The sequence below is a fragment of the Zophobas morio genome, unplaced genomic scaffold, assembly GCF_036711695.1.
Source record: "Zophobas morio isolate AGI-343-1 ecotype UQ-CSIRO unplaced genomic scaffold, CSIRO_AGI_Zmor_V1 ptg000851l, whole genome shotgun sequence".
Taxonomy (NCBI): domain Eukaryota; kingdom Metazoa; phylum Arthropoda; class Insecta; order Coleoptera; family Tenebrionidae; genus Zophobas; species Zophobas morio.
Window position 1 is genome coordinate 98,881 of NW_026972953.1, and position 23,797 is coordinate 122,677.

Genomic DNA, 23,797 nt, shown 5'->3' on the forward strand with positions numbered 1-23,797 from the left:
ACTATTAACCAATCCCTTAATACAAGGAAAACCTCGAGCCCCGACAGTATTTCCAATTTATTACTTAAAAACTTAACTTCACGATCTATTTCTCTGATTTTAAAATAAATACTTATCAAATCTACTTCCCCAAACGGGAGAAATTAGCGGAAGTAATTTTATACCTAAAACTAGACCCTCTAGCCATTTTATTAAAGATTATCGCAGAATAAGCTTGTTGTCCCGTCGAGAAAAGTGGCAGATGCGGTTATCCTTTCTAGATTACAAGGATATGTGGATGTATGCCTTGCCTAATTTTAATTTGATTTTTATAAAAATTACTCCAAAATTCACCAGATCTACAGGCTTGCGGAAAAAGCTACGAAAGCTTTTAACAAGGAAAATAGTAGAAATGGTCCTTTTAGATATTGGGAAGGCTTTCGATAAAATGTGGCACGATGGTCTAACCTTGAGAATATTACCGCCGGCATCCCTTTTACTTAACTTCGGAGTACACTCATATTTAATAGATAGAATTTTTACTGCTAGAGTGAGTTCGTTGAAGTCCGCTATTAGACAATTTAAAATGGGTGCCCCAGAAGGCTCCTTACTAGCCCCTTTACTTTATTCTATATACATGTCCGATATGCCACAATCGTCAAAAATAAACTTAGCCCAGTACACTGTTGACACCAGCTTATTTTATAGTTCCTAATCCCCCACTCTGATGCTTAAAAACATACAGTCTTATATGACAGTACTTGAGGCAGGGTTATTCAACATGGCTGTTAATAATTAACGAGTCAAAAAAAAAAAGTAGCTTTGTGATTAAAAGAGATTGATTCCCCCGACCCCTTGTCTCCCATTAAAGCAAACTGTCATTCTTTGAAGGAAGATGATTAAATATCTCGGATTTATGGTTGGCTATCAACTAAACTGAACTCCACACCTTTCTCAGGTCGTTTTTAAAACTAGACGATGTATAGCCGTTTTGTATCTCACTATGCAAAAAACAAGCTTCTGCTTTACAAATTGTTTATGCGCCCGCTGATGGTTTATGATTCCATTGCCTGGGCCTGCCCCTCAGGCAAACATATACATCGACTACAAATACAAAATCGAGTTCTGAAAGAGGTGATAGACGCCCTATGGATTGTGCGCAACAACTACTATAGAGAGTGTAACCTCGAGCCTATTCGAGAACATCTTAATGAAATTTCACGGAACTTACTAGAGCCGATAGTTACCACAACATAACTAATTAGAAGGGTTCCTGACTATCTCTCGTTGGTCCACCAAGTACCGTGGTAAAACGAGGCCTAGATTCTTTAGAGGGTGATACGGCTGATTATAGTTTATTTTATTAATTTATTAGTATTTATTAATATATATTTTTTCTATAACATCACGGTATTAAAAATTAATATTTCATTACATGTAATATTGTCATTACTTTGCTATTACGTCTTTAATAATGTAGACCATTTAGCTAAAGCGCATCCATTTTTGTTAATGACGCAATGGATCGTTAGAGAAATTGTGGCTCCTGCCTTCTCAATTAGAGGAAAAAAATTGATTGTAACTCACGCCTGTAGCAGGCCAGTGCTATGAAATAAATAAAAAAATTGAGGGGATGCGCTGTTTTTTTTATTTATTTATTAGCAAATATAAATATTAATGCTTTAATAGTAATAAAGTCAAGTCAGCATATTTTTTCTTTACTGGAATAATCTTTTGTCTTATTTTCTGTTCTTATCTATTCCCTTACTTTTAAAAACTTTTTCATCTTTTTTTTCTTATAATATTAAAATTATTTAAAGTTCATCACCAAACAAAAACTTAATTTTGTAATGCTCCTGCTATTTTTGCTAGTTTGTAAGATTGGGTTTTACGTAAAAGCTTGGTTCTTTCCTTTCCATAGTTTTGATATTTGCTTTATAGATTCCTTTTTCTTTTAATTTGTTGCTAACTTACTATTAATTCTATTTTTTCTTAATTTATTATAAAAATATATTATTTGGAGGCGCGTATATTCTTTAAAAAAATATCTTTTGGTTTTGGAATCCTAACAACGGCTGGTGTTTTAAGCAATTAAAGCTTTTTACCTATTTTAAATAGAAAGTAGTTTTTTATAACATTATTGTTTTCAATTTTTACCTCTTATAAACATTTTTAACAAGTAAATTATAAAAACACTTGTAACCCTTTAGCTGTGAATCTTACGCAACGAAGAAAATAGGTGCACTAAAATTAGAAAAGTTGAGAGAATAAGTTTTAGTTAAAATTTATATATTATATATATTAATGTCTTTATTGTAAGCGATCAACAAACAAAGGTTTTTGCTTCTTTCGCTTTCAAGTAAGGAAAACATAAATAACGGAAAACTTTAAATTTTTTTCTAGTGTGTGATGGTGGGGAGATTGGGATGTAGAATAGAATTTAGAATAGAATTTAAGAAATTTTTAATTTTTATAATCAGGCTTCTCATGAAGTTACAAACATTATAATTCGAATAACTGCGTAAAAGAAATTATTTTTACCTTATAAAATTTGGTTTCCTAATTTAAAGTGTACAAACATATAAGGTACAAAACTTAACTTTCTATATAATTTTTGTTTACCAAATTAGTAACGCAATATAAAAGTATTCTATGTGTAATTAAAGTTTTTGTTTTTTTAAGTTAATAACTCGAAGCCATGGTTGATTTTAGTTTTCACGCTGTGGAAGTAGGTGTTGCTTTTTTTAAACTTGAAGAAAGTTAGTTATTTGCTTTTTACTAGTTAAGAGTTAAAGATCCAGAAGCTAGTATCTCATTTTACACCAAATATTTTGACATGGAAACGGTCAAAAAAAGTAATTCTGAAGTAATAATTTATAATACAAGATTACTTTAATCGTTTTTCTGAGAATTGTTTTAAAGGATGGGAGTTACACGACATACTCACTGGCAACTTTAAAAGGAGAACACAAAGGTAATGCAGTATTTATTTTATAAATGCTTGAAAAAATATTTATAACCACATAGAAAAGTATTGTTTTCAAAAAAGATACTATTTTTTCTTTCTTTCAAGAGCCATTTAAGTTTTAACTTAGTAGAAATATATATATATATGTTAAGAGAAAAATAATTCTGTATAAGCAAATAAAAGTTTTGAGAAGTAGCCTGCTTTACTCTAGAAGCCCAATTTTTTTTTTATTTAAATTTTATATAGTATTTTATTGCAAAGAATAGACAAGTAAAAAGATGAAAGATAGGAATAGCATTTGTAAAAATACCAGCTTTCACGCTACCTGTTTAAATATATGAAATGTCATTTATTATTCAATTTTTTTTAGTGTTTTCATTCGGTATTCCTTATTTATAATATAAAATTACAAATATTTTATTAAGTACGAATACTTTTCGGAGCACCAGGTTATTAAAACTTTATTGACTTTTAATTGTTTAGCGCTACTAATTAAAGTTATCGTATAACAATATTTAAGTCCAGTTGCAGCTTTTACCTTCAGTACAACAACATTTCAATCTTTGTAAAAAAAAACTTTCCTATAAGTTATAGTCGACTGTAATAGTTTTAAATTTGTAGTCAATGAAGAGCTTTTTATGAGAAATTTTAAAGAGCAAAATAGTTTCATATAAAATTTTATAATTTAAGGTATACAATTTAGTAAGCAATAATAAATACGTAAAGAACTTTTAAAGGGGCACCAGAAATTTGGGAATGTGTTACGGCATTGTCTTAGCTATAATATAAATTATTACAATAAATGATTATCAAAAGTATAGTTTAGATCTTTTTTATTATAAGTATATATATATTTTTTAATTATAATTTAATTAAATTTAAGCGTTAATTATCGTTTTTAAGTTATTACTTAAAATTTATTTAATCCGAATTCTTTTATATATATCTTTTATAATAATGAATTTTTACTTAATTTTAAATTTTTAAATTTTTTTTTATAATATTATTTACGGAAAAAAAATGCTACACTGTACAACTAACTTAACTAATATGATATTACAGCAAAGTAAAGTATATAAAATAAATGTCACTTAAATTTGTAGTTATTTTTATTTTATAAGTAAACAATTATGTTTTTAACTTATTATTTTTTTTTTAAGGGGTAGCCGGATGCTTTTTACAACTTCACCATATTCATGGAACTGAAAAAAAGTCTAATTTTCACTATCACAATGGTTCTCTTTTCTTGTTGCAACCTTCAAATAATTATAATAATAATTATAATAACAATAATAATAATGTTTCAATAATATTTTAAAGTTTGAAGACTATTATATAAATTTTTAGGTAATACTTCTCCTAAAAGTTACGGTCATGTTGGATTTTTGGTGGACGACGTTTATCAATTATGCGATCGGATGATTAAAGATGGCGTATCTTTTCAAAAGAAACCAGATGAAGGGAAGATGAAAGGATTGGCTTTTTCATTAGAGTTTTTTTTTATATATATATAAAATTATAATGTCTTGCTGACTAAAATAATAATTATTATAAGTCCGGACGGCTATTGGGTCGAAATAATTAAAAGATCAGAATCTGCTTCATTTAGAAATAAAGTTTTTTCCTATAAACTAGCGTTTCATTATTTTTATAAAGTTTTAGAAAATTTTTTATTTTTTTAAAAAAATAAATATTTTACTTATATTTATAAACAAAAAAGTTTCTCAATATTCGCGTTAACTTATGTTATAAGTTTTTAAAAAAATTTAAAATTTTACCATTTACTATTAACAACTAAGTTTTATTTATAATATTGTAAACTTTATAAATTTAGCGTTTGAATATTTTTGCAAGTTTTTAAAAAATTCTCAAATTTTTTTAAAATTTATAGAATATTACTTTACTATTAAAATTTTTTTTACACAATAATAATTTCATCTGATCATAAAATTAGATTATTTTTTTAAAATTTTAAATCTTTAAAAATTTTTATTTTGTATTTTACTATTAGTAATATTTACAAAATATCAATTTATTCTAATTAAATAAATTTTAATATTTTTATAAATTTTTATATAATTTATATTTTAAACTGACTATTAATAATTTTTACAAATTATAATTCCACCTAAATAAATTAATTTGATTCTTTTTATAAGCTTTAATATTATTTAAAGATAATATTATTTTACTTATTATTTATTTAATAAAATAAAGTAGATATTAATAAAATTTATAAATATTTCTATTTTACTACCAACAATATATCCAAAAAAAACATTTCCATCTTTTATTTTTACGTTACTATTAATAGTTTTTACAGAATAATAATTTCATTTATAAATTTTCAAAAAATTTCCTAGCTTACTATTAATAATTATACAGAATACTGTGTCCACTTCTTTATATTTTTTTATTTATATGAATTTTTAATAAAATTTTAATTTTCTAGCTATTTTACTTACAGATAAGTATTTTTTATAAAGTAACTCTTACAAATTAAATAGAGATTATTTATATAAATTTCTAGTAAATTTTTAAAATTTTTTATAATATTTTACTTTACCGAGTAGTAATTTATATAAAATAATCTTAAATTAAAGTATAAACTTATATACTAAAGGCATCGTTTCAGCAAGTGATGCTCCGAATTTCAAATCCGGAAAGAACGCTTCAATTCTATAAAGACATTATGGGGATGACTTTGCTTCAAAAAGTTTATTTATAATTAATCTAAATTTAATTTCAGTTTATAAGTAAAAAAAAGACCAACATTAAAATTTATATTAAATTGAAAAATTTGTTAATAGCTTGATTTTCCTGAAGGAAAGTTTACTTTGTACTTTCTTTCTTCTCTAAAGGAGACCGACTTTCCCAACTCCGGTATTTTTTTTAAGATTTTTCAATTTTTAGATTTTTTATTAATTATTATTGTGGTAATTGAAATTTATATAAATTTTTTTGAAATAAAAATTTGTGATACCCACCAATATAAATTCCCTTAAAAAAAGATTATTTTATATATATTTTTCTTTTGTCACATTTTAAATTTTTTTTATATATATTCACGTCGTAGATTATTAAATTTAATATAATTGGGTCAATTAAAAAATAATAAGTATATTTTCCTAAAAAATAAAATATGCATTCCTTTTTTTTAAAAAAAAAAATTTTTATAAAAATTATTTTACAATTTTTTTTTTACGATTTATTATTAAACTTTTTAATTAAGCAAAAAAAAAAAAAGTGGGTAAAGAATTTTTTTCTTTTCTACTGAAATAAAAACTTTTTTTTTCTAATTTGAAAGTTTTTTTATAAAATGTTTCTTTTTTTTTTTTACAGAATTTTTACGTTGTGGCTTTTCAATTAATTACTATTTTGATGGTATAGAAAACTAATTTAAAAAGAAAAATTTGCTAAAAATAAAATTTGCTATACCAAATTAAAATTTTTTTCTAAAAAATAAATTTTATTTTGAATGTACTTCGAAGTTTTAAATATTATTCAAAACTTATAATTTAATTTAATTAAAATTTATCATAATAAAGATTTTATTTTTGAAAGTCAATTATAACTTTTTTTAAGAGTTGGGAAGTGATAAAAGAAGCCAATTTCTTTGGAGCTGGGAAGGAACCACGATCGAACTGTAAATTATTATAATCATTATTATTACTATTCATATTATTATTAAAGAACGCATAACTACGAGGAAAGCGAGATTAAATTTTACCAAAACGATGAAAAAATTATAGAAGGATTTGACGGCCTTTCCTTCTCTGTGCTATTTTATATACCTTTTTTATGTTTCCTGTCACCTGGTCTCAAAAATAACTGTGCTTTGATAGGTGGACTCGAAAGGCAAGGCCTCCCGGCTATTGGAGAAACACAAAATTGCTCACAATCTCGGGAAGAGTCTTCTCAGTTTTTCAGATCCCGGTTTTTTTTTAAATTATAATATTTTAATTTATAAATCCATTAATCTTTTTATTAAAACGTATAAATCTGTTTATCAGATATTATTTTTTTATTGAATTTAAATTTATATATATTTTTTTCACTCTTATCTTTTTTAATTAATATAAATTTATTTATATGTAAATCTGTTTTTTAGATTTACTTTTTATATTAATATTGAAATTAAATTTTTATAAACATTTTTTTTAATATAAGCATATTTATTAATAAATCTGTTTTTCGTATCGTTTTTTTTATTGTAGAATTTGATAAAATATTAATTATATTAATGTAAACACATATATAAATCCGTTTTTCTATTAAATGTTAATTTTAATATTAAATTTTAAAGATCTAATCTTTTTTTATTGATGTAATTTATTTATATGTAATTCGATCCCAATGCCGCTTCTATACAGTAATACTAGATAACAACACTGGCTGCACAGTGCTCTTATATAAAATCCATATACCGAACCCTATCATATAGGTTTGAGTTAACTCCGATAAATCACGTGCTCATACCATGTGTATGCAGTTGTGCATGATACCATGTGCTGGTATCACGTGTTTCTACGTTTTCTCCGCATTTTGTACCTTTTGTATATCTCCCCTGAAGGTGTAATTACCATTTCCATTTCTCTATGGGGCGATAAACTGACCGCTCCTCTTCTTTTTTTGGCGAACAGTGTTTCATGTCATTCGCCTACGGAAGGCTATTAACTCGAAAAAAAAAAAGAGTACTTTTTTGGCGGTGCCGCATATATATGCATATTAGGAAGCAAGACTATTCTAATACTATCCTTTATTAGTATTATACTAGAATGCTATACTATTTAAGAAGTAAGCACTATTCTTTTCAAGATAGCATCTCTCACAAGGATAAGAGAAGCACTTCTAGTACACCCCTAGAGGGCCCCCTCAAACGGCTAATTTACATTTAGTATTGCTTCTTTAGAAAATAAGTGCAACCGAAAAAAGCTAAGATTGTACTTGAATTTATAAGCTAAAAGGCTAATGCAATGAGTAGTACTAATAACTCTGTTCGCCGTTGGCAGTATTGGCGGTAAATGACCGGTTCGAAACTGGTACTCCTCATAAAGGTGGTCGTTGTATAGTGTTTTTTTGCACCTTTATGTAATGTAGCGATGCGTCGCTTCGCATATAGAGTAAGGTACAATATGGTATTCTATATATTGGGCTGCTCTCCGAATAGTGTTGTTTACTAGTAGCTACTATATATAAGCGGTAAATATTCCAATTTTTTTTCTATATATGAATCTGATTATCAGATTTCTAATCTTTTTCTAATTAATAAAAAGTTATATATACTTCTGTTTTTCTGATACCGGTTTTATTTGATGTTATATTTAAAAATCTATATACAAAAATCTTCCAATCTATAAATACAAACTTATTTACTAATATTCTGTTCTTTAGACCCGATTTTTTAATTTTTTTATTATTTCTAATATAAACTATTATAAATATTAATAAATACACACTAGATGGATACCCAATCAAAGTCGTTGCAAAAGAAAATAGAGCGGAAATTTGAAATTAAAAATTTAAATTTTCAATTTTAAAAAAAATAAACTTTTTTAACCAGTAGAAAAATGTAAAAAACGTAGTTAACTTTTATTCAAATTGCCTTTAATGTAATATAATTAATAAAAAAATTCATTGGTGGATAACAAGTGGAATTTCAGGACGAGAAAGGCGGACGCTGCGACCAGGCCTGTCCAAACCAACAAAGTCAGCATCTGATTGTACCACAAGCGTATACAAGCAAACGTCTACAAATAAAAAATCGCTACTAAAAACGCAAGTGCTAGATGCAAAGCATACCACTAGCGCTGTCGTCGTCTAAATATTTAGAGTGGCCGTCCGCCACCACGCAGAGGCGCCATTTGCTGAAATTGGCCTCTGAAAAACCGCCAGCCTTTCGTATGCGGTCACGTGTTTTATCTAGCGGTTCTCCCTTTACGAGGCGCACTAGGTACGGCTGCCCGTGGAGGTTATCTGGCTTTTGGTGGAAGTGGCAAACAGGCACGAGAGTTTCTCGTTCGTCGTCGAGCTCCTGTTGGTCTTCTGGAATTTCCTGCAAAACAATAATGAATAATATTATTAATAAAATAAAATAAAACCTCAAGTCGAAAATCTGTGCCCAGCGGGAGTTCGCCACACGTGGTGAGCGTATCACACACGTGGGCAATCTGGAAGTGTTTTATTTCCAAAAGACGGTAGGCATCGGGCGACTTTTCTGATTGGCCCGTGGCGGACAGAAGGCGGGCGGTCGCCTCTTCCACGGTTTCGCTCGGGTCCATGAGGAGCTTGCAAAAAAGTGATACTTTTAAAAGTATATCAACATAAAAACTTTTTTATAAATATTAAACCAAAATAAAATTTATATTATATTTTTTGTGAAAATTTATAATAAGAAAAAAAACCTTTTTCATAAACGTTTATGCATAAATATAATTAACTAATTATCATTATTAGTATTACTTTAATTATTTAACCAAAAACAAACTATTTTTGATATAAATTCAAATAAAATAGATAATTATGAACTTTTATGTAGTTTCTTATCAAATATTAAAAAATGTAAAATAAAAAACTTTTACTATTATTATAATTATTATTAATATTGTTATTTTTACTTTGTGATTGCGGCCATTAAAGTTAATAAGCAACAAAACTTTGGCTTCGAGCTCGCTCACGCTGATATCGAGAAGCTCGAAAAAAATCGACAGCATTCTACTGCTTCGACATTTACTCATGAAATCGCTGACCGTTTTAAGAGTTTCATGGCGCAACTTTTTTCTTTTAAATGCATGATCAGGTTTTCCAGTGATTCTAAATGGTAATGATAATTATAATAGTTAAAAAAATAATAAAAAGTTTATTTATGTATAAATATAATATATAATAAAAAATAAGGAACCCAACAAAAAAAATATTTTATAAAAATTATTTAATTACTAATCCATGCTTTGAAAAAAAAAATAGTTATAAAAATATTTTACAAAAAGTTTCAAGAAAAAAAAATGAAGAAAAGTGTTATGCGTAAATATTTGATATATAACAAAAAATAACTGAATCCAACAAAACAAATTAGCACAAAAATTAATGAATCAAAGTTAATAATTGCATTATGCCGAAAGATAATAGTAATAGTTAAAAAATATAATTAAAAAGTTTGTTTATATATTATGATATTTAAAAAATATAGTTAAAAATTTTGTATATATATTATGATATATAAAAAATAGAGGAGCCCAAAAAATAATTTTAATAATAGTTAAAAAAAACCAGAAAAAATTATAAAATTCGGATAAAATATCGGAAAAAAGTTTGTATATTTTTAATATATAATAAAACATAAAGGAACCCAAAAAAAATTATCATAAAAATTTATGATTCAAAGTTAATAACTGAATGTTCTAAAAAATAATAATAGTTAAAAACTATAGGAAATTGAAAAATATTAAAATTATAATTTAAAGTTTTTTTATGTATAAATATTATAATATTTAACAAAATAAAAACAACGAATAAAATAATCATAAAAATTAATGAATAAGTTTTTCTAGTGATTGTGGAAATTAATTAGTAATAAAAAAAATCAAAAAAAGTAGAAACCAAAAGTATATTCTTCCTTTATATATAAAAATTATAACGAAAAATAAAAAACCAAACAAAAAAATTAAAAAAATAATGAATTAATTGTAATAAAAACTTCCTTAAGTGTATAATTATAATGAAATATTAAAACCAAAAAAATAAATAATAAAAAACGTTAATGAATATATATATAAATACTTATTACTATTATAAAAAAATAAATATATAAAATGTAATGTTTTATTTAACCCAACAAATAAGCAATCAAGAATTTTTAGGAATAAATAAAAGATATAATAAATTGCGTTACTATAATAAGTGTAAAATAGAATATAATCTTTTAACCCAAAAAATAAATTAATGAAATTAAATTACTATTATATATAATGTTATAATATCTAATGATATATTTGAACCCAATTTATATAATCAAAGATATTTGTGGATATTTAAAAAATATAATAAATTTTATTGCTATAATAAAAAGTGTAAAGTATAATGAAATTTTTTAACTCAACAAGTAAATAAGTAAAAATAGTCATATTAAAAAACAATAAATTTCTTTGATATTGTAAAAAATGTAAATTAAAATGAAATTTGTAAGCCAACAAATCGAATAATAAAATAACAATAAAGAGTGGATTATTAAAAAGTGTAAAATATTATAAAATATTTTAACCTAACAAATATAATAAATATCATTGCAACTAAAAATAAGTGTAATATATAATAATGAAATATTTTAGTCTAACAAATATATAAAAAAATAATAAAGCTTTATTGCGACTATAAAAAATGTAAATTTTTAACCCAACAAATAAAAATAATATAATATAATTTCAATGCTTATAGTGAAACATTTTAACCCAACAAATCAAATTTATAATTATGAATGAATAAAAAATGAATAAAAACGTGGTTTTTTAAAAATAACAGAAAATGGTGGCTCATTAGCCAATTGTGTCAAAGCCGGCTAGTTCTAGAGTAATTTCTGTTTTCTGATTAGCACTCAACTGTACGCTTTAATCAATAAAGCCTTTGACACCAATTACACAGCGTTAAAAGACCTCAAAATTGATTTAGAAAAAGCGGTACTTCCGTAGTACACAAAATGCTAAACTTTTTATTTGATAAAAAAATAATAAATGCTCCAAGAAAAAAGGGATATATTATTTTCATAATAATTATTGCAATAAACAAGCCAATATAGATTATCAATTTACGGGTTTTCGCTTAAAAATCGAATCCGTTCGGGATGCTGGAATTTTATATGTTCAGCTACCAATTCAGCAACCTGAAATTAATAGTAATAGTAATAAATTTAGTAATTATATATAACAAAATATTAAAAATGATAAAATACAAACATAATAATAATTATAAAGTAAAACATAATAATGAAAAACTTGAAAATATAAAATATTAAAGATAAAATGTATATTTGCTAATAATAATTATGAACACAATAACACCATATATATAAATAAATATTTTATACTTAAAAGTAGTAAGAAAAGTAGAAAGGTATATAGAATAAGAGCATTAATAATAGGGATAAAGAGTAATAAAAAATAAGGTAAAGCAATACTATTATAAACTTAAAACATGAAATATAAATAATAATAATAATGAAACAATAAATATTTAATAAAATAGAGAAGTAAAAATAAATATAATAATGATAAAAAAGAAAAGAAGAAGGTAAACAGCATTAAATAAAACTAAGTAAAAATAAATTATAAACAAAAAAAATAAATGTAGTGAAAAACTTATATATTTAAAAAATTTAAAAATTATAATAGTTATTATAAATATTATAATAAACAAAAAAAATAGTTTATTAATTCAAAAATAATAATAAATAATAGAAAAATAAAAACTTGAAATATATAAAATATAAAAGATTTTAATAATATAAAATAAATAATAATAAAAAATTAATTGTAGTAAAAATATAAATATATAAAAAGTTACATACAAATAATAATTTTTATTATAAAAAAACTGTTACTAAACATAATAATAATACAAAAAATTAAAACATTCATAAAAAATAAATAATAATAAACGGAATAATAAAAAAATAATGAACTTTTACTAAATATTATAATAATTTTAAAAATATATTTGAAAAAAAAAAATAATAATAATAAAAGTAAAAAAAAAGTTAAACAGTAAAATAGAAACTAAAAAAATATATAAGATCTAAAATTTGTAATAAAAAATTTATAAATACTAAAAATAAATATGAAACTTTTACTAAAAACACAATAATACAATAATAAAATATTTAATAATAATTATAAACAGAATAATAATAAATATTTAACTTTTTCTAAGCATGATAATAATATAAAAAAATATTTTAACATAATAATAATAGTAATAAATAATAAACTTTTAAATAATAAAAATACTAAAAATAATAATAATAAAGGAACAGAATAACAGTAATAAATAATAAATTTTTATTATACATAATTATAACATAAATTTAATAATAATGAAAGAAAAAATTAGTAAAGTTAAAAAAAAAACTTCAATATATATAAAATAAAAATTAATAAACTTTTACTCAAATAAAAATAATAATAATAAAAGTATTACTTTAAAGATAATATTAAATTTAAGTAAAAGTTTATAGAGAAATATACAAATTATATATAAAATGTATAGTAACAATAATTAAAAGAGTAATAATAAATAAAGAATAAACTTTTACTAAATATTATTATAAAAAATAGTAAAGACACGAATTATAATTTACTTATAAAGAATAATAATAAGAAGTATAAAAGTTTTTCTTACAGTAAAAAAATATATATAAAAATAATAATATAAAAAAAATAAATATAAAGGTTTTTTTTTTAAAGAAGTACTTAATAAAAAATTAAAGTTAAATAATAATATAATAATAAATATAATAAAAAAGTAGATATAAAAGTTTTTCGTATAGAAAAAAATAAAAAATTATATAACAATAATATATACGAAAAGTTTAAAAAATAAAAAGTAAATTAAAAAAATATAAAAGTTACAGAAAACAAACAAAAAGTTCATAATAAAATTTTTTATATATGAAAAATGGATTATAGTTAAAGGTTGGGGCAAGACAATAAAAAAATTGAAAAATTATAACGAAAGTTTTAATGAAAAAACTTTGAATAAAAATAAGCCAATGAGAGACCTGATCATAGTTCATGTCAGCTAATAAATTTAAAGTAAACGGCTCACTGAATTCATAAGAATCCTTGACGGCTGTTGAAAGCTCCTTATTATCTTTGAAGTACTGCTGCACACAATATTCGCCCGCAAATTTAAAGGTGACATCAACGTGCTTTGCCAAGCGGGCGCAGTAGTGCTCGGCTGTTGGGAACTCGCAATTGTTGGGGATGTTTTCTTGAAAAATAAGGATATCTCCGTGCCGAAGATTCTGTAAAAATTATAATTATTATTATAAAAATATTAAATAATAAATAACAAATAAAAATAGTTATATATTAATAACTAAATAATATATATATAATACATATAAAAATAGTAATAATATAGAATAAATGAACAAATGATAATAATAACTTTATATAGAAGTAACCCAATCAATAATAATTATGATAATAAAAATAAATATAGTCATAATAATAATAAGTAACTCGGCCAATAGTAACAGTTGTAACGCACTCGCGCGCGAGTTTGCATTCTTCCTTGAAGATTCTAATTGGTAGTAAAAGTTATCATAATTACTAGTGAAAATATTTTGCAGGATTTTTAGTAAATAATAACAATATATGCATGATATAGTTGTTCACTATAAAAACTTTCGGATACAATTGTAAATTAATTAAAATATTTAAATATAAAGTTTATAAACTTTATAGTTTCTATATTTAAAGTTTAATAATAATAATAAAAGTAATAATAAAGACAATAATAATATAAATATGATACGTAAAGCGTGTTTGAGGGTCCAAACCGGTCATTTTTATAAATAGCGGGATGATATCAAGCAGCTGTAATTTATAAAAAAAGGTAATAAAAGTTTATGCTATGAATCTTTAAAAAAGTAGATAATAATATTTAATAAAAATTATAAGAAAATTTTAAAAAAATTAGTTTTTCATATTAATAAAAAATAAAAAAAATATAATTATAAATTAATATAATAATAGTAAATTTTTAAAAAAATAAATAAGTATGAAACTAATAATAAATATCAATAATTATTGAAAATAAATGTAAAATAATAATATAATTAATAATAATAATTATATAATAATGAATACCAATAATATGTAATTCAAAAAATAAAATAATACACATATATATAAACCTAATAGATATAAATGATTACTAAAAGTAAATAATAATAATAAATTATATATATAATTTATAATAATAATAAAAATAATGAAAGTTGATGGTAAATATAATTTAAATAATAATAATACCTACAGAAATATATAAAATATCAATAAAAATAATAAATAATAAATAATAAAAACTATTAAAGATAGAAAAGTAATATATAAATATATATTTGGTGCCAAATCATGTCATATCATGTCATATCATTATTAACATAATAAAGAATATATAAAAAAGCAAAAAGGAATAATCATGTTAATTCATAAAAATAGTTTTAATGACTTTTTAAAAAAAGTTATTTTATTTAACTTTATATATTTGGAAAGTAATTTTTACATGATTGATACTAACTTTTATTAAATGTTATAAAAATAAAATAAAGTCGAATACGAAAAGTTTAATTTTTACAATAATCATAACTTTTTTTTTGCTTAACTAATTTTTAATAAAAAAAATAACAAAGTTCTTACTTTTCTTAAGCTTGGCTAAACAGTTGTTATTATCAGAGTTACTCATATAAATAATGAAACAGTCAGCATATATAATAATTTTTTTTAATTATCATTAATTCGATGTCTTGAAATTTATTGAATGTAATAAATTAATTAAATAAAATTGAAATTCTGCGTAAAAAAATTATGAAACAAAGAAAATAATAATAAGGAATTGGTTAAGCTATATTATAGTAATTATTTTTTTGTTATTCAGTTTATATTTACTTTTACTATTAATGAGCTATTATGTAATTTTTTTCTATTTTATTCAATATAATAGTTATTATTATTACAAACTTCCTTGATATAATAACAAACTTTAAAAGAATGAAAATGTATAAAAGTTAAATATACACAATAATATTAATTATTATAAAAAACCTATTAATAGTCATCAATCAAAATAAACAATATAAAAAAATATTACAAAATATTAATAAAAGTTATAATAAAAAATAAAAAGCAGTAAAATTAATTACAAAAAAAGTTTTTATAATAATAATAATAATGAAAGCTTACAAATGTTAAAAGTAAGTATTAAATATATTAATTATATATTAAAATATATTATGATTTTAATACATAAAAATAATAAACTTGACAGAAAAAAAATGTTATTAAGTAAAAAATAAGTATAATATAAAGAGCTATTAACTTAATTTTATATATATAAAAGTAAATAATATTAAATAAAAATAATACATATAAAGTAAAGAAGTTAATAAGATATTAATAATATTACTAAAAATAATTATAATAAAATAACAATAATAAAAATATAAATTTTTTAAAGTAGTTATAATAAAACTTATAATAATAAATATTAAGTTTGAGAATTATAATAATAACTAATAAAAAAAAAAAGAATATTATTATAATAAACATATAATATTATAAAAAGATTCGTTTAATATTAATTATAAATAAAAAAATAATACAAATAAACTAATAAATAATGCAATAAAGTCTATATAATAAAAATCATTATAATAATAAAACGTAAAAGAAATAGTAATAACAATATGAAATTCTTTTTATAATTATAATAAAACTGATAATTAATAATAATAAACACTAATAAAAAAATTAACGAATATATAAAATGAAGAGGTCACAAATTTTATAAATAATAACCAATACTGAATAACATATAGTAATACTAACTTTTTTATATTTTTTTAAATACTTTACTTTATATTTATTTTAAAAAATATATATTAAATTTATAATAAGAAAAGTAAGTAAAAAATAATACTAAAACCAAAAGAACACATCCGAATATAAAAAATAAAAAAAAATTTCAAATTTTATGAAAAATAATAAAAAATTTTTTCATTATATTTTTTATATATTTTTATAATTATACTTTTATATTTATTCTAATTATATATTTATATAATAATAAGAAAGGCGAATATACAAAAATAATATTACAATAATAATTGAACAAGAAGCAATAAAACATACAAAAAAAATAAAAATATACAATAATAATAATGAATAAAATTTTCATTATAATTTTTTTATATATTTTTTATTATTATACATTTTTCATATTTATTAAGAATTTATTTTTTTGTAATACTTATATTGATTATGTCTTTAATATTATACTTTTACATTTGTTTTGCATCTAAAAATGTGAAATAATAATAACATTTAACTCTAATAATGATAGCTAAAAATTTTGTAACATGTTATATGTTAAGAAGGAAAGTAAATATAAAAAAATATATATCATGTGTAAATAAGTAGTAAGAAGTAAAATATATTAATAATAAATAATATAATATAGTTATCAATAAGAATTATAGAATAATAAAAAGATTATTTTCAATAAAATTAAAAAAAAATTTATAGAAAAAAAATTATGTAATACATAATAATTAATAATAATAATTACTGTGGAATGGGAGGAAATATAATCGTAACCAATAATAGATAATTGCGAATGCAACGGTTCGTAAAACTTGAAAAAAATTCTGAATAATAATAAAAAATTAATAAATAATATATAGAAACAATAAAAGTCTAAATATTAAAAATAAGTAAGAAATATATAACTTTAAAAAATAATAATAAAAGCTAAAAGGTTTATATAAAACTCACAAAAAATTCTAAATAATAATAAAAAGTTAAAAAGTATCAAAAAAATTATAATTTTTATAAAAAATATAATAATAATGGAAATAAAAAAGCTTTTATAATAAAAAGCAGAAAATAAATTTTACTTTTCACATGCAACTATTATAGTAATAATAATAACATTCGAATATAAGTATGCATAGAAGAAAGAACAACACCAACAATAATTATAATAATAAAAATAATATTAATTGTAACACTATTTATAAGAAAATAAAAAATAATTATAGTACTTAAGTATAATATAATAAAACTGTAATAATAATAAAATTGATAATATAATATTATAGTAGCTACAACAATAATAATAAATAATAATACCTTTAATAATAAGTATTTAATAATAATTAATGAAATGATAATAATAAATAATACTTATTATATTAATAATATATAATATAAGTACAATATTTTATCGAGAAGCTCATTGTCTTGCACGCTAGTTAACATGACATTCTCCACAAATAACTTCATCTCATACTGTGAATGTTGGGAAAGTGTCATCGACCTTTTAGCTTTGTTGAGGTAAACGCTGGGTGTAGACGGGCTCTAAATATTTTTTCATTATAAAAATGGTTATATAAACTTTACAATAATAATAAATGGTGAAGTATTTTTTTAAAAAAGGGATAATATAAAACTCTTTGTGGTTATAAAAAGTATAAAAAACTAAAGATAATAAAAATGCGAATAGTATTATAATAAATGCTAAAAGTTTTTTTAAAAAAATTATAAAAAACTTAATGAAAACTTTATAATAAAAGTGCTGAAAGTTTTTTTAAATAAAAAATATCTTTTTTGAATTATTAAATTTATATTAATAAATTTTAAAAAAATAATATTTTAAGGAAAATTAAATTAAGAATAATGATGTAAAAAGTTCTTAGATGTAAACAAAAAAATTGAAAACTTTACTATAATATTAATAATAATAGTTATAAATAATAATTATAACAAAATTATAAGAACTTTATACAACAATTATAAAAGTTTGTGAAAAATAATTATAGAAAATATAAATTATAAAAAATTTTAAATAAATATAATATAAAAAACTTTTTTGCTCTAAGTTTATGAAAACTTTAAAATAATAAAAAATGCTAAAAGTTTTTATATAAACTAATAATAAAAACTTAACTATAATAGTAAAGTAATGTTTTATAAAAAAATACAAAAAAATAATAAAATACTAAAAGTTTAATATAAATTATAATTATAAAGTAAAGTGTGTAAAAAAAAATGCTAAAAGTTTTATAAGTAAATAATAATAAGATTGTAAATAATTATAAAATAATAATAAATGCTAAAAGTTTCTATTTAAGAAAATATGATAAACTTTTTTGGTTATAAAAAGTTTGTTAATACTTTAAAATAATTAATAATGTAGGAAAGAATATTAAAAATAGATATAACAATAAGAGATGCTTAAAGTTTTATAAAATCATTAAGATAATGATAACTTTTAAATAATAATTATAAAAATAAGTTAAAATATGTACTTTACAATAATGAAGTAAGGTTCTATAATATATAATAAAATAATAAATGTAAAAGTTTTATATAGAAAAAGAAAATTTCAATAAAAATATTAAAATAATAATAGTTAGTAAATAATAGTTTAAAAAATATTAAATATGCTAAAAAGTTTTAATATAAGAAAGATAAGATATAATATTTGTAAAAGTTTATAAAAACTTTAATATAATAATATTATAAAGTTTGTAGTAAATAATTATAAAATAATAATTAAGACAATTTTTAAAAAATATAAAAAATGCTAAAAGTTTTATAAGTAAAAAAAAAAACTTTTTAAAAGTTAATAAAAAAAATCTAAAAGTGATAAAAATAAAAAGTTTGTAGAAAAATAATTATTAAACAAAAATAAAAATGCTAAAAGTTCGATATAATACATATAAAAAACTTTTTTGAGTTAAAAGTTTATAAATAGTTATTTAAGTTTTAAATGAAAAAATATTTAAAACTTTTGAAAGAAAATAAATAAAATATTAATAAAAATTTTTTAAATACAAAAAATATTAAAAAAAAATTTATAAATTTTTTTTTAAATTTTATAAAGTATTATAAAAGTTCTATAAATAAAAAGTTTATTAATAAAGTTTTGATAAAAACAAAAAAATAGAGTAAAAAGTGGTAAAAAAATATAGTATAATAAATATTATAAACTTTATAATAAAAGTTAAAGAAATAAAAAGTTCATTAATAAAGTGTTTATAATAACAAAAAATATAAAATAAAATAAAATAATTAAAAATATTTAAAAAAAAAGTAGATAATAATGAAGTTACAATTAAAATTTTGTTAAAAAGTATTAAAAAATTTTTAATATAAGTTATAGTTTAATAATTATATTTTAAAAAAAATAATAAATTACTAACTTATAAGTTTAGCAAAAAAGAATAAATTTTCATGCTAAATAATAAAAGTAAATAAATAGATTAAAAAAATGATATAAATAAAAAGTAAATTTTTTTTAAAAAAAATTATAATAATAAATAAATAAATGCAAGTTTATTATAATAAAGTAAAGAAAAAAGTTTTTAATAGAAAAGTTCTACAAAAAAAAAGGCAAAAAATAAATAAAAGTTTTATAATAGAAATTTAGTAAAAAAAGTTCAACATTATTTAATTTATTTTCTTTGAAATTACTGAAAAAAAATTTATATATATAAATTTTTTATCGGAAAAGAAATTTGGTTAAAATAAGTTTTATAATAGAAAAGTTACACATTTTAAATTTTTTTCTTCAAATTAATAAAAAAAAATAAAAATTATATTTTTATCATAAAAAAGTTTCATAATAAAAAATATAAGTTTTCTGAAAAATAATAAAAAAATAAAAATTAAAAAAATTTATACAAAAGTTCAGCAAAAAAAAATTATAATTATTATAAATAATAGTAAAGTAAAAAGAGTTATATAATAATATATAAAAGTTTATGGAACAAAGTAAAGAAGATTTAATAATAATAAATTATGAAATAAAAAATAAATTTAAATTTAGTAATGAAAAAGTTTAGCAAATATAAGAAAGAGTTAAGTTGTTTTAAATAAGTATATAGCAAAAAAAGTTTAATATCATAAGAATAATAATATAGAAGTTGAGCAAAAATAAAAATAAAATAAAAATAAAAAAAATTTAGTAATAATTATAAAAATTTTTTGTTTTTTCTTAAAAAAAAAATAAAATAAAGTAAAAAAATATTAATAATTACAAAAAAATAAAAAATTAATAACATAGGAGTTCAGCAATTTTTTTATATAATTATAAAGTAACAAAGGTTTGATAACAATATAAAGGTTCAGCAAAAAGTAATAAAATAAAAAAAATATAAAGTTCAGCGAGAAAACAAAAAAATTAAGTTCCCCTATAAAATAATAGAAAAAAGTTCAAGAAAAATTATTAAAAAATAATTATAATAAATTATATATGATTTTACAAAAAAAAATCAAAAGATTGATGAAAAACAAATTTTATTAATACAAAAAAGTAGACAATATAAAAAGTTTTTTAACCAATCAGTTTTTGTAAATAAAAATAAAACAATAAATAAAAATAATATAAAAAAATTTTACAATATTAATAATTATAAATTAAAATAATATAAAAATTTATAAAACAATCAATAAATTAAAATGAAATAAAATATTTTATAAACGTAAATACAAAAAAAGTAAACCTATTAATTATTTTAAAATAATACAAAAAAATAAAGATAAATATTAATAATAGAAATATAAGTTTTAATTATAATAATAATTACAAATAAAAAATATTTTTAAATTTATATAATAATCAAATAATTTAATGAAAAAATATTTATAAAAAAGTAAAAAAAATACAAAAAAAAGTTTAATATAAATATTTTATAACAATCAGTTCCTTTAAAAACAGTTTATAAAAACAAAAAATACTAACAAATATAAATAATATACATTAAGGTTTTGATAATTATAACAAAATTTATATATAAAGATTCTAAAAAATTTAAACCAAAAAAAATAAAATATCGTTATTATTAATTTTCTTTATGATAAATATTAATTTAATTGGTCATTTAAATTAATGAGGGCCAACATCTTAATAATAAGATATTCAGATGAGGTGAAATTATAAGCACAGACCCATTATTGGTGAATTTTTACAAAAATTTTTTCCACACTTCTTAAACATTTTCTGAAGAAATAAGAGAAAAGTTTTCATAAAGTAAAAATATATATAAATACATCAGAAAAAGAAGTGAATTTCCATAATCGGAATTGTTGGGGAGGCAACCCCACAAGTTTCTCAACAATATTATATAATTCTTGAATTGTGGTGCTCCTTTTCACGCGAAGGGGTTGATCGGATTTAGGAAAGTCGTAAATTCCTAATAATAATAAAAATATATCGTTAAATAAAATAATAATCATAATAAAATATTCAAATCCCATTTAAAAAATAATAATAAACATAAAAGTTAATATTTATCACAAACTTTATTACAAAAGTATAATAAATATATTCATAATAAAAAAGGGCCACAAAAAAACTGCAAAAAACTTTAAACTTTTGTAATAAAAATATTTTTAGCAATAATTAAAATAACAGCAAAAAAGTGAATATATATTATAAAAACTGCAATAGAAAACGTTAAATAATAAAATAGTAAACTTTAGTAATAATAACGATATTATTATAGGAATAAAAATAATAACATATTAAACTTTATTGGTAGAAAACTTTAAAATAATAATATATTAAACTTTTATAATAATAATAATGCCATAATAAACTTTAATAATTATATAATAATAGAATAATTTTTTATAATAAAAAATGTACTTCTAGGTAATAACAATACAAATAATAAAGTAAACTTCCATAATAATAATAAAAATTATGATATAATAACCTTTTTTAAATGTATAAAAAAATATAATTAACATTTACAAAAAAAATCAATTATTTTTGAGAAAAACCAATAGATGTATGATTGCGCAGATTATCAAAAGTAATAATAGTGACGTCCATTAACGTGGCAGCCTCTTCCAATTCTCTTAACTTGCGCTGCTCCTCCACTTCTTCCCGTTCGAATCGAGCCCGGAGGTGTAGAGGAACGTCGTTAATAGAGACTTCGCATAAAACTTCCTTCAAACAGCTAGAAAAAAAGTTTTTATTTCTTTTTAACATAAAAAATTCATTAAAAAAATTGTGCCTATCGCGTATGTAAACCAACATATACGCGTTGGAATAGTGCTTCAATTTTAAGCGTTGGGGGTCCCGAAGTTGGCCGACTGCCAAGAATTGTTAAATCACTATAAACCAATCAGAAGACGCACCTTCCGAGGTATTCACGGCCGCATCGCTGCCATAGTTGCCTTCAATGGCCTCTTTAGCGTCCACCTTAGTCACGCGGTCATCATCTATCTTCAGCCAATCACCTGCCTCAACTCTGTTAAGTATGGCGCACACAAAAAAAGAACTCGAAGCATAAGAAACCGCCAATTTTAGGCTTATTAAAGACAACGTAATGGCCGCCATTGAGGTCACCAGCGTGCACAAGAACGGCATGCAGCGTGTAGCCCCCTAAAGAACCAGGCTCCTTTTTTTCAAGGTACTTGTCCTTCAAAAAAAGGGGGGGGGGGGGGGGGGTGTGTGTGAAATGAGAGGAAACGGCGCCCAAAGAAACTTTTTAGTGTACCAAATTAATGTGATCAGGAAATTCATAGCGATCGTTGATTTTCACCATCTGGTCGGCGTACAAATCGTACTCAAAGCTTGACATAATTACAGATTTAAATATAAATATTAATAAAGGCAAGCTCTAACACGTGCAGTATGGCCAATCTAATAAACCGTTTTAACTGCAGATGAAGAACGGGGGGGAACGACTGAAAAATGACTCCCTTTTTAGCATCCTGAGCATAAAAAAATTTAGGCCCGAAGAAGAGCGCGTACTGGCCGCCAAAGAGCCAATACCTGAAGACCATACCCCTCTGCTCGGTACTTGTTGTCCCCGTCAAGCGTCTCAATGGCCACATAGTCGTTAAAAGAGTCGTAGAGAGTCTTCATGCCCTTCACATTAAGCTAAAACCACGAGACAACACGCCTGGTGTAAGCACGTGAAAGTCAAGCGGAGAAGAAACGGACTACCTGAATATCGTAAAAAGACTCGCTGCGCTCCGACTGGTAATCCACGTGGATGCACTTTATAAAAGATTTCATTTTGCCCTCAAACAACTAATCAGTTAAAAAACGTGGGTG

General features: G+C 21.3%; 1 protein-coding gene across 1 annotated transcript; it reads right to left on the minus strand.

Moving 5' to 3' along the window:
• Positions 1 to 8,537: 8,537 nt before the first annotated feature.
• On the minus strand, positions 8,538 to 23,769 carry LOC135122067 (ubiquitin carboxyl-terminal hydrolase 7-like). Its single transcript, XM_064046310.1, has 19 exons — positions 23,687 to 23,769; positions 23,513 to 23,620; positions 23,390 to 23,451; positions 23,235 to 23,310; positions 23,033 to 23,156; positions 22,873 to 22,974; positions 22,749 to 22,827; positions 22,513 to 22,691; positions 21,778 to 21,920; positions 17,939 to 18,081; positions 17,291 to 17,369; positions 14,477 to 14,538; positions 14,182 to 14,242; positions 13,716 to 13,961; positions 11,752 to 11,822; positions 9,565 to 9,760; positions 9,049 to 9,234; positions 8,750 to 9,002; positions 8,538 to 8,697 (listed from the first exon to the last, which is right to left on the minus strand). The coding sequence occupies exons 1-19, from the start codon at positions 23,756 to 23,758 to the stop codon at positions 8,582 to 8,584; spliced, it is 2,358 nt and encodes a 785-aa protein (XP_063902380.1). The 5' UTR covers positions 23,759 to 23,769; the 3' UTR covers positions 8,538 to 8,581.
• Positions 23,770 to 23,797: the final 28 nt, after the last annotated feature.

Coding starts and splice junctions, on each gene's coding strand:
- LOC135122067 (XM_064046310.1), bottom strand. CDS start 23,758: ATGAAATCTTTTATAAAGTGCATCCACGTGGATTACCAGTCGGAGCGC. Junction 23,157..23,234: donor TTCCTGATCACATTAATTTG/GTACACTAAAAA, acceptor CTTTTTTTGAAG/GACAAGTACCTTGAAAAAAA. Junction 22,692..22,748: donor TTGGTTTACATACGCGATAG/GCACAATTTTTT, acceptor CTTTTTTTCTAG/CTGTTTGAAGGAAGTTTTAT.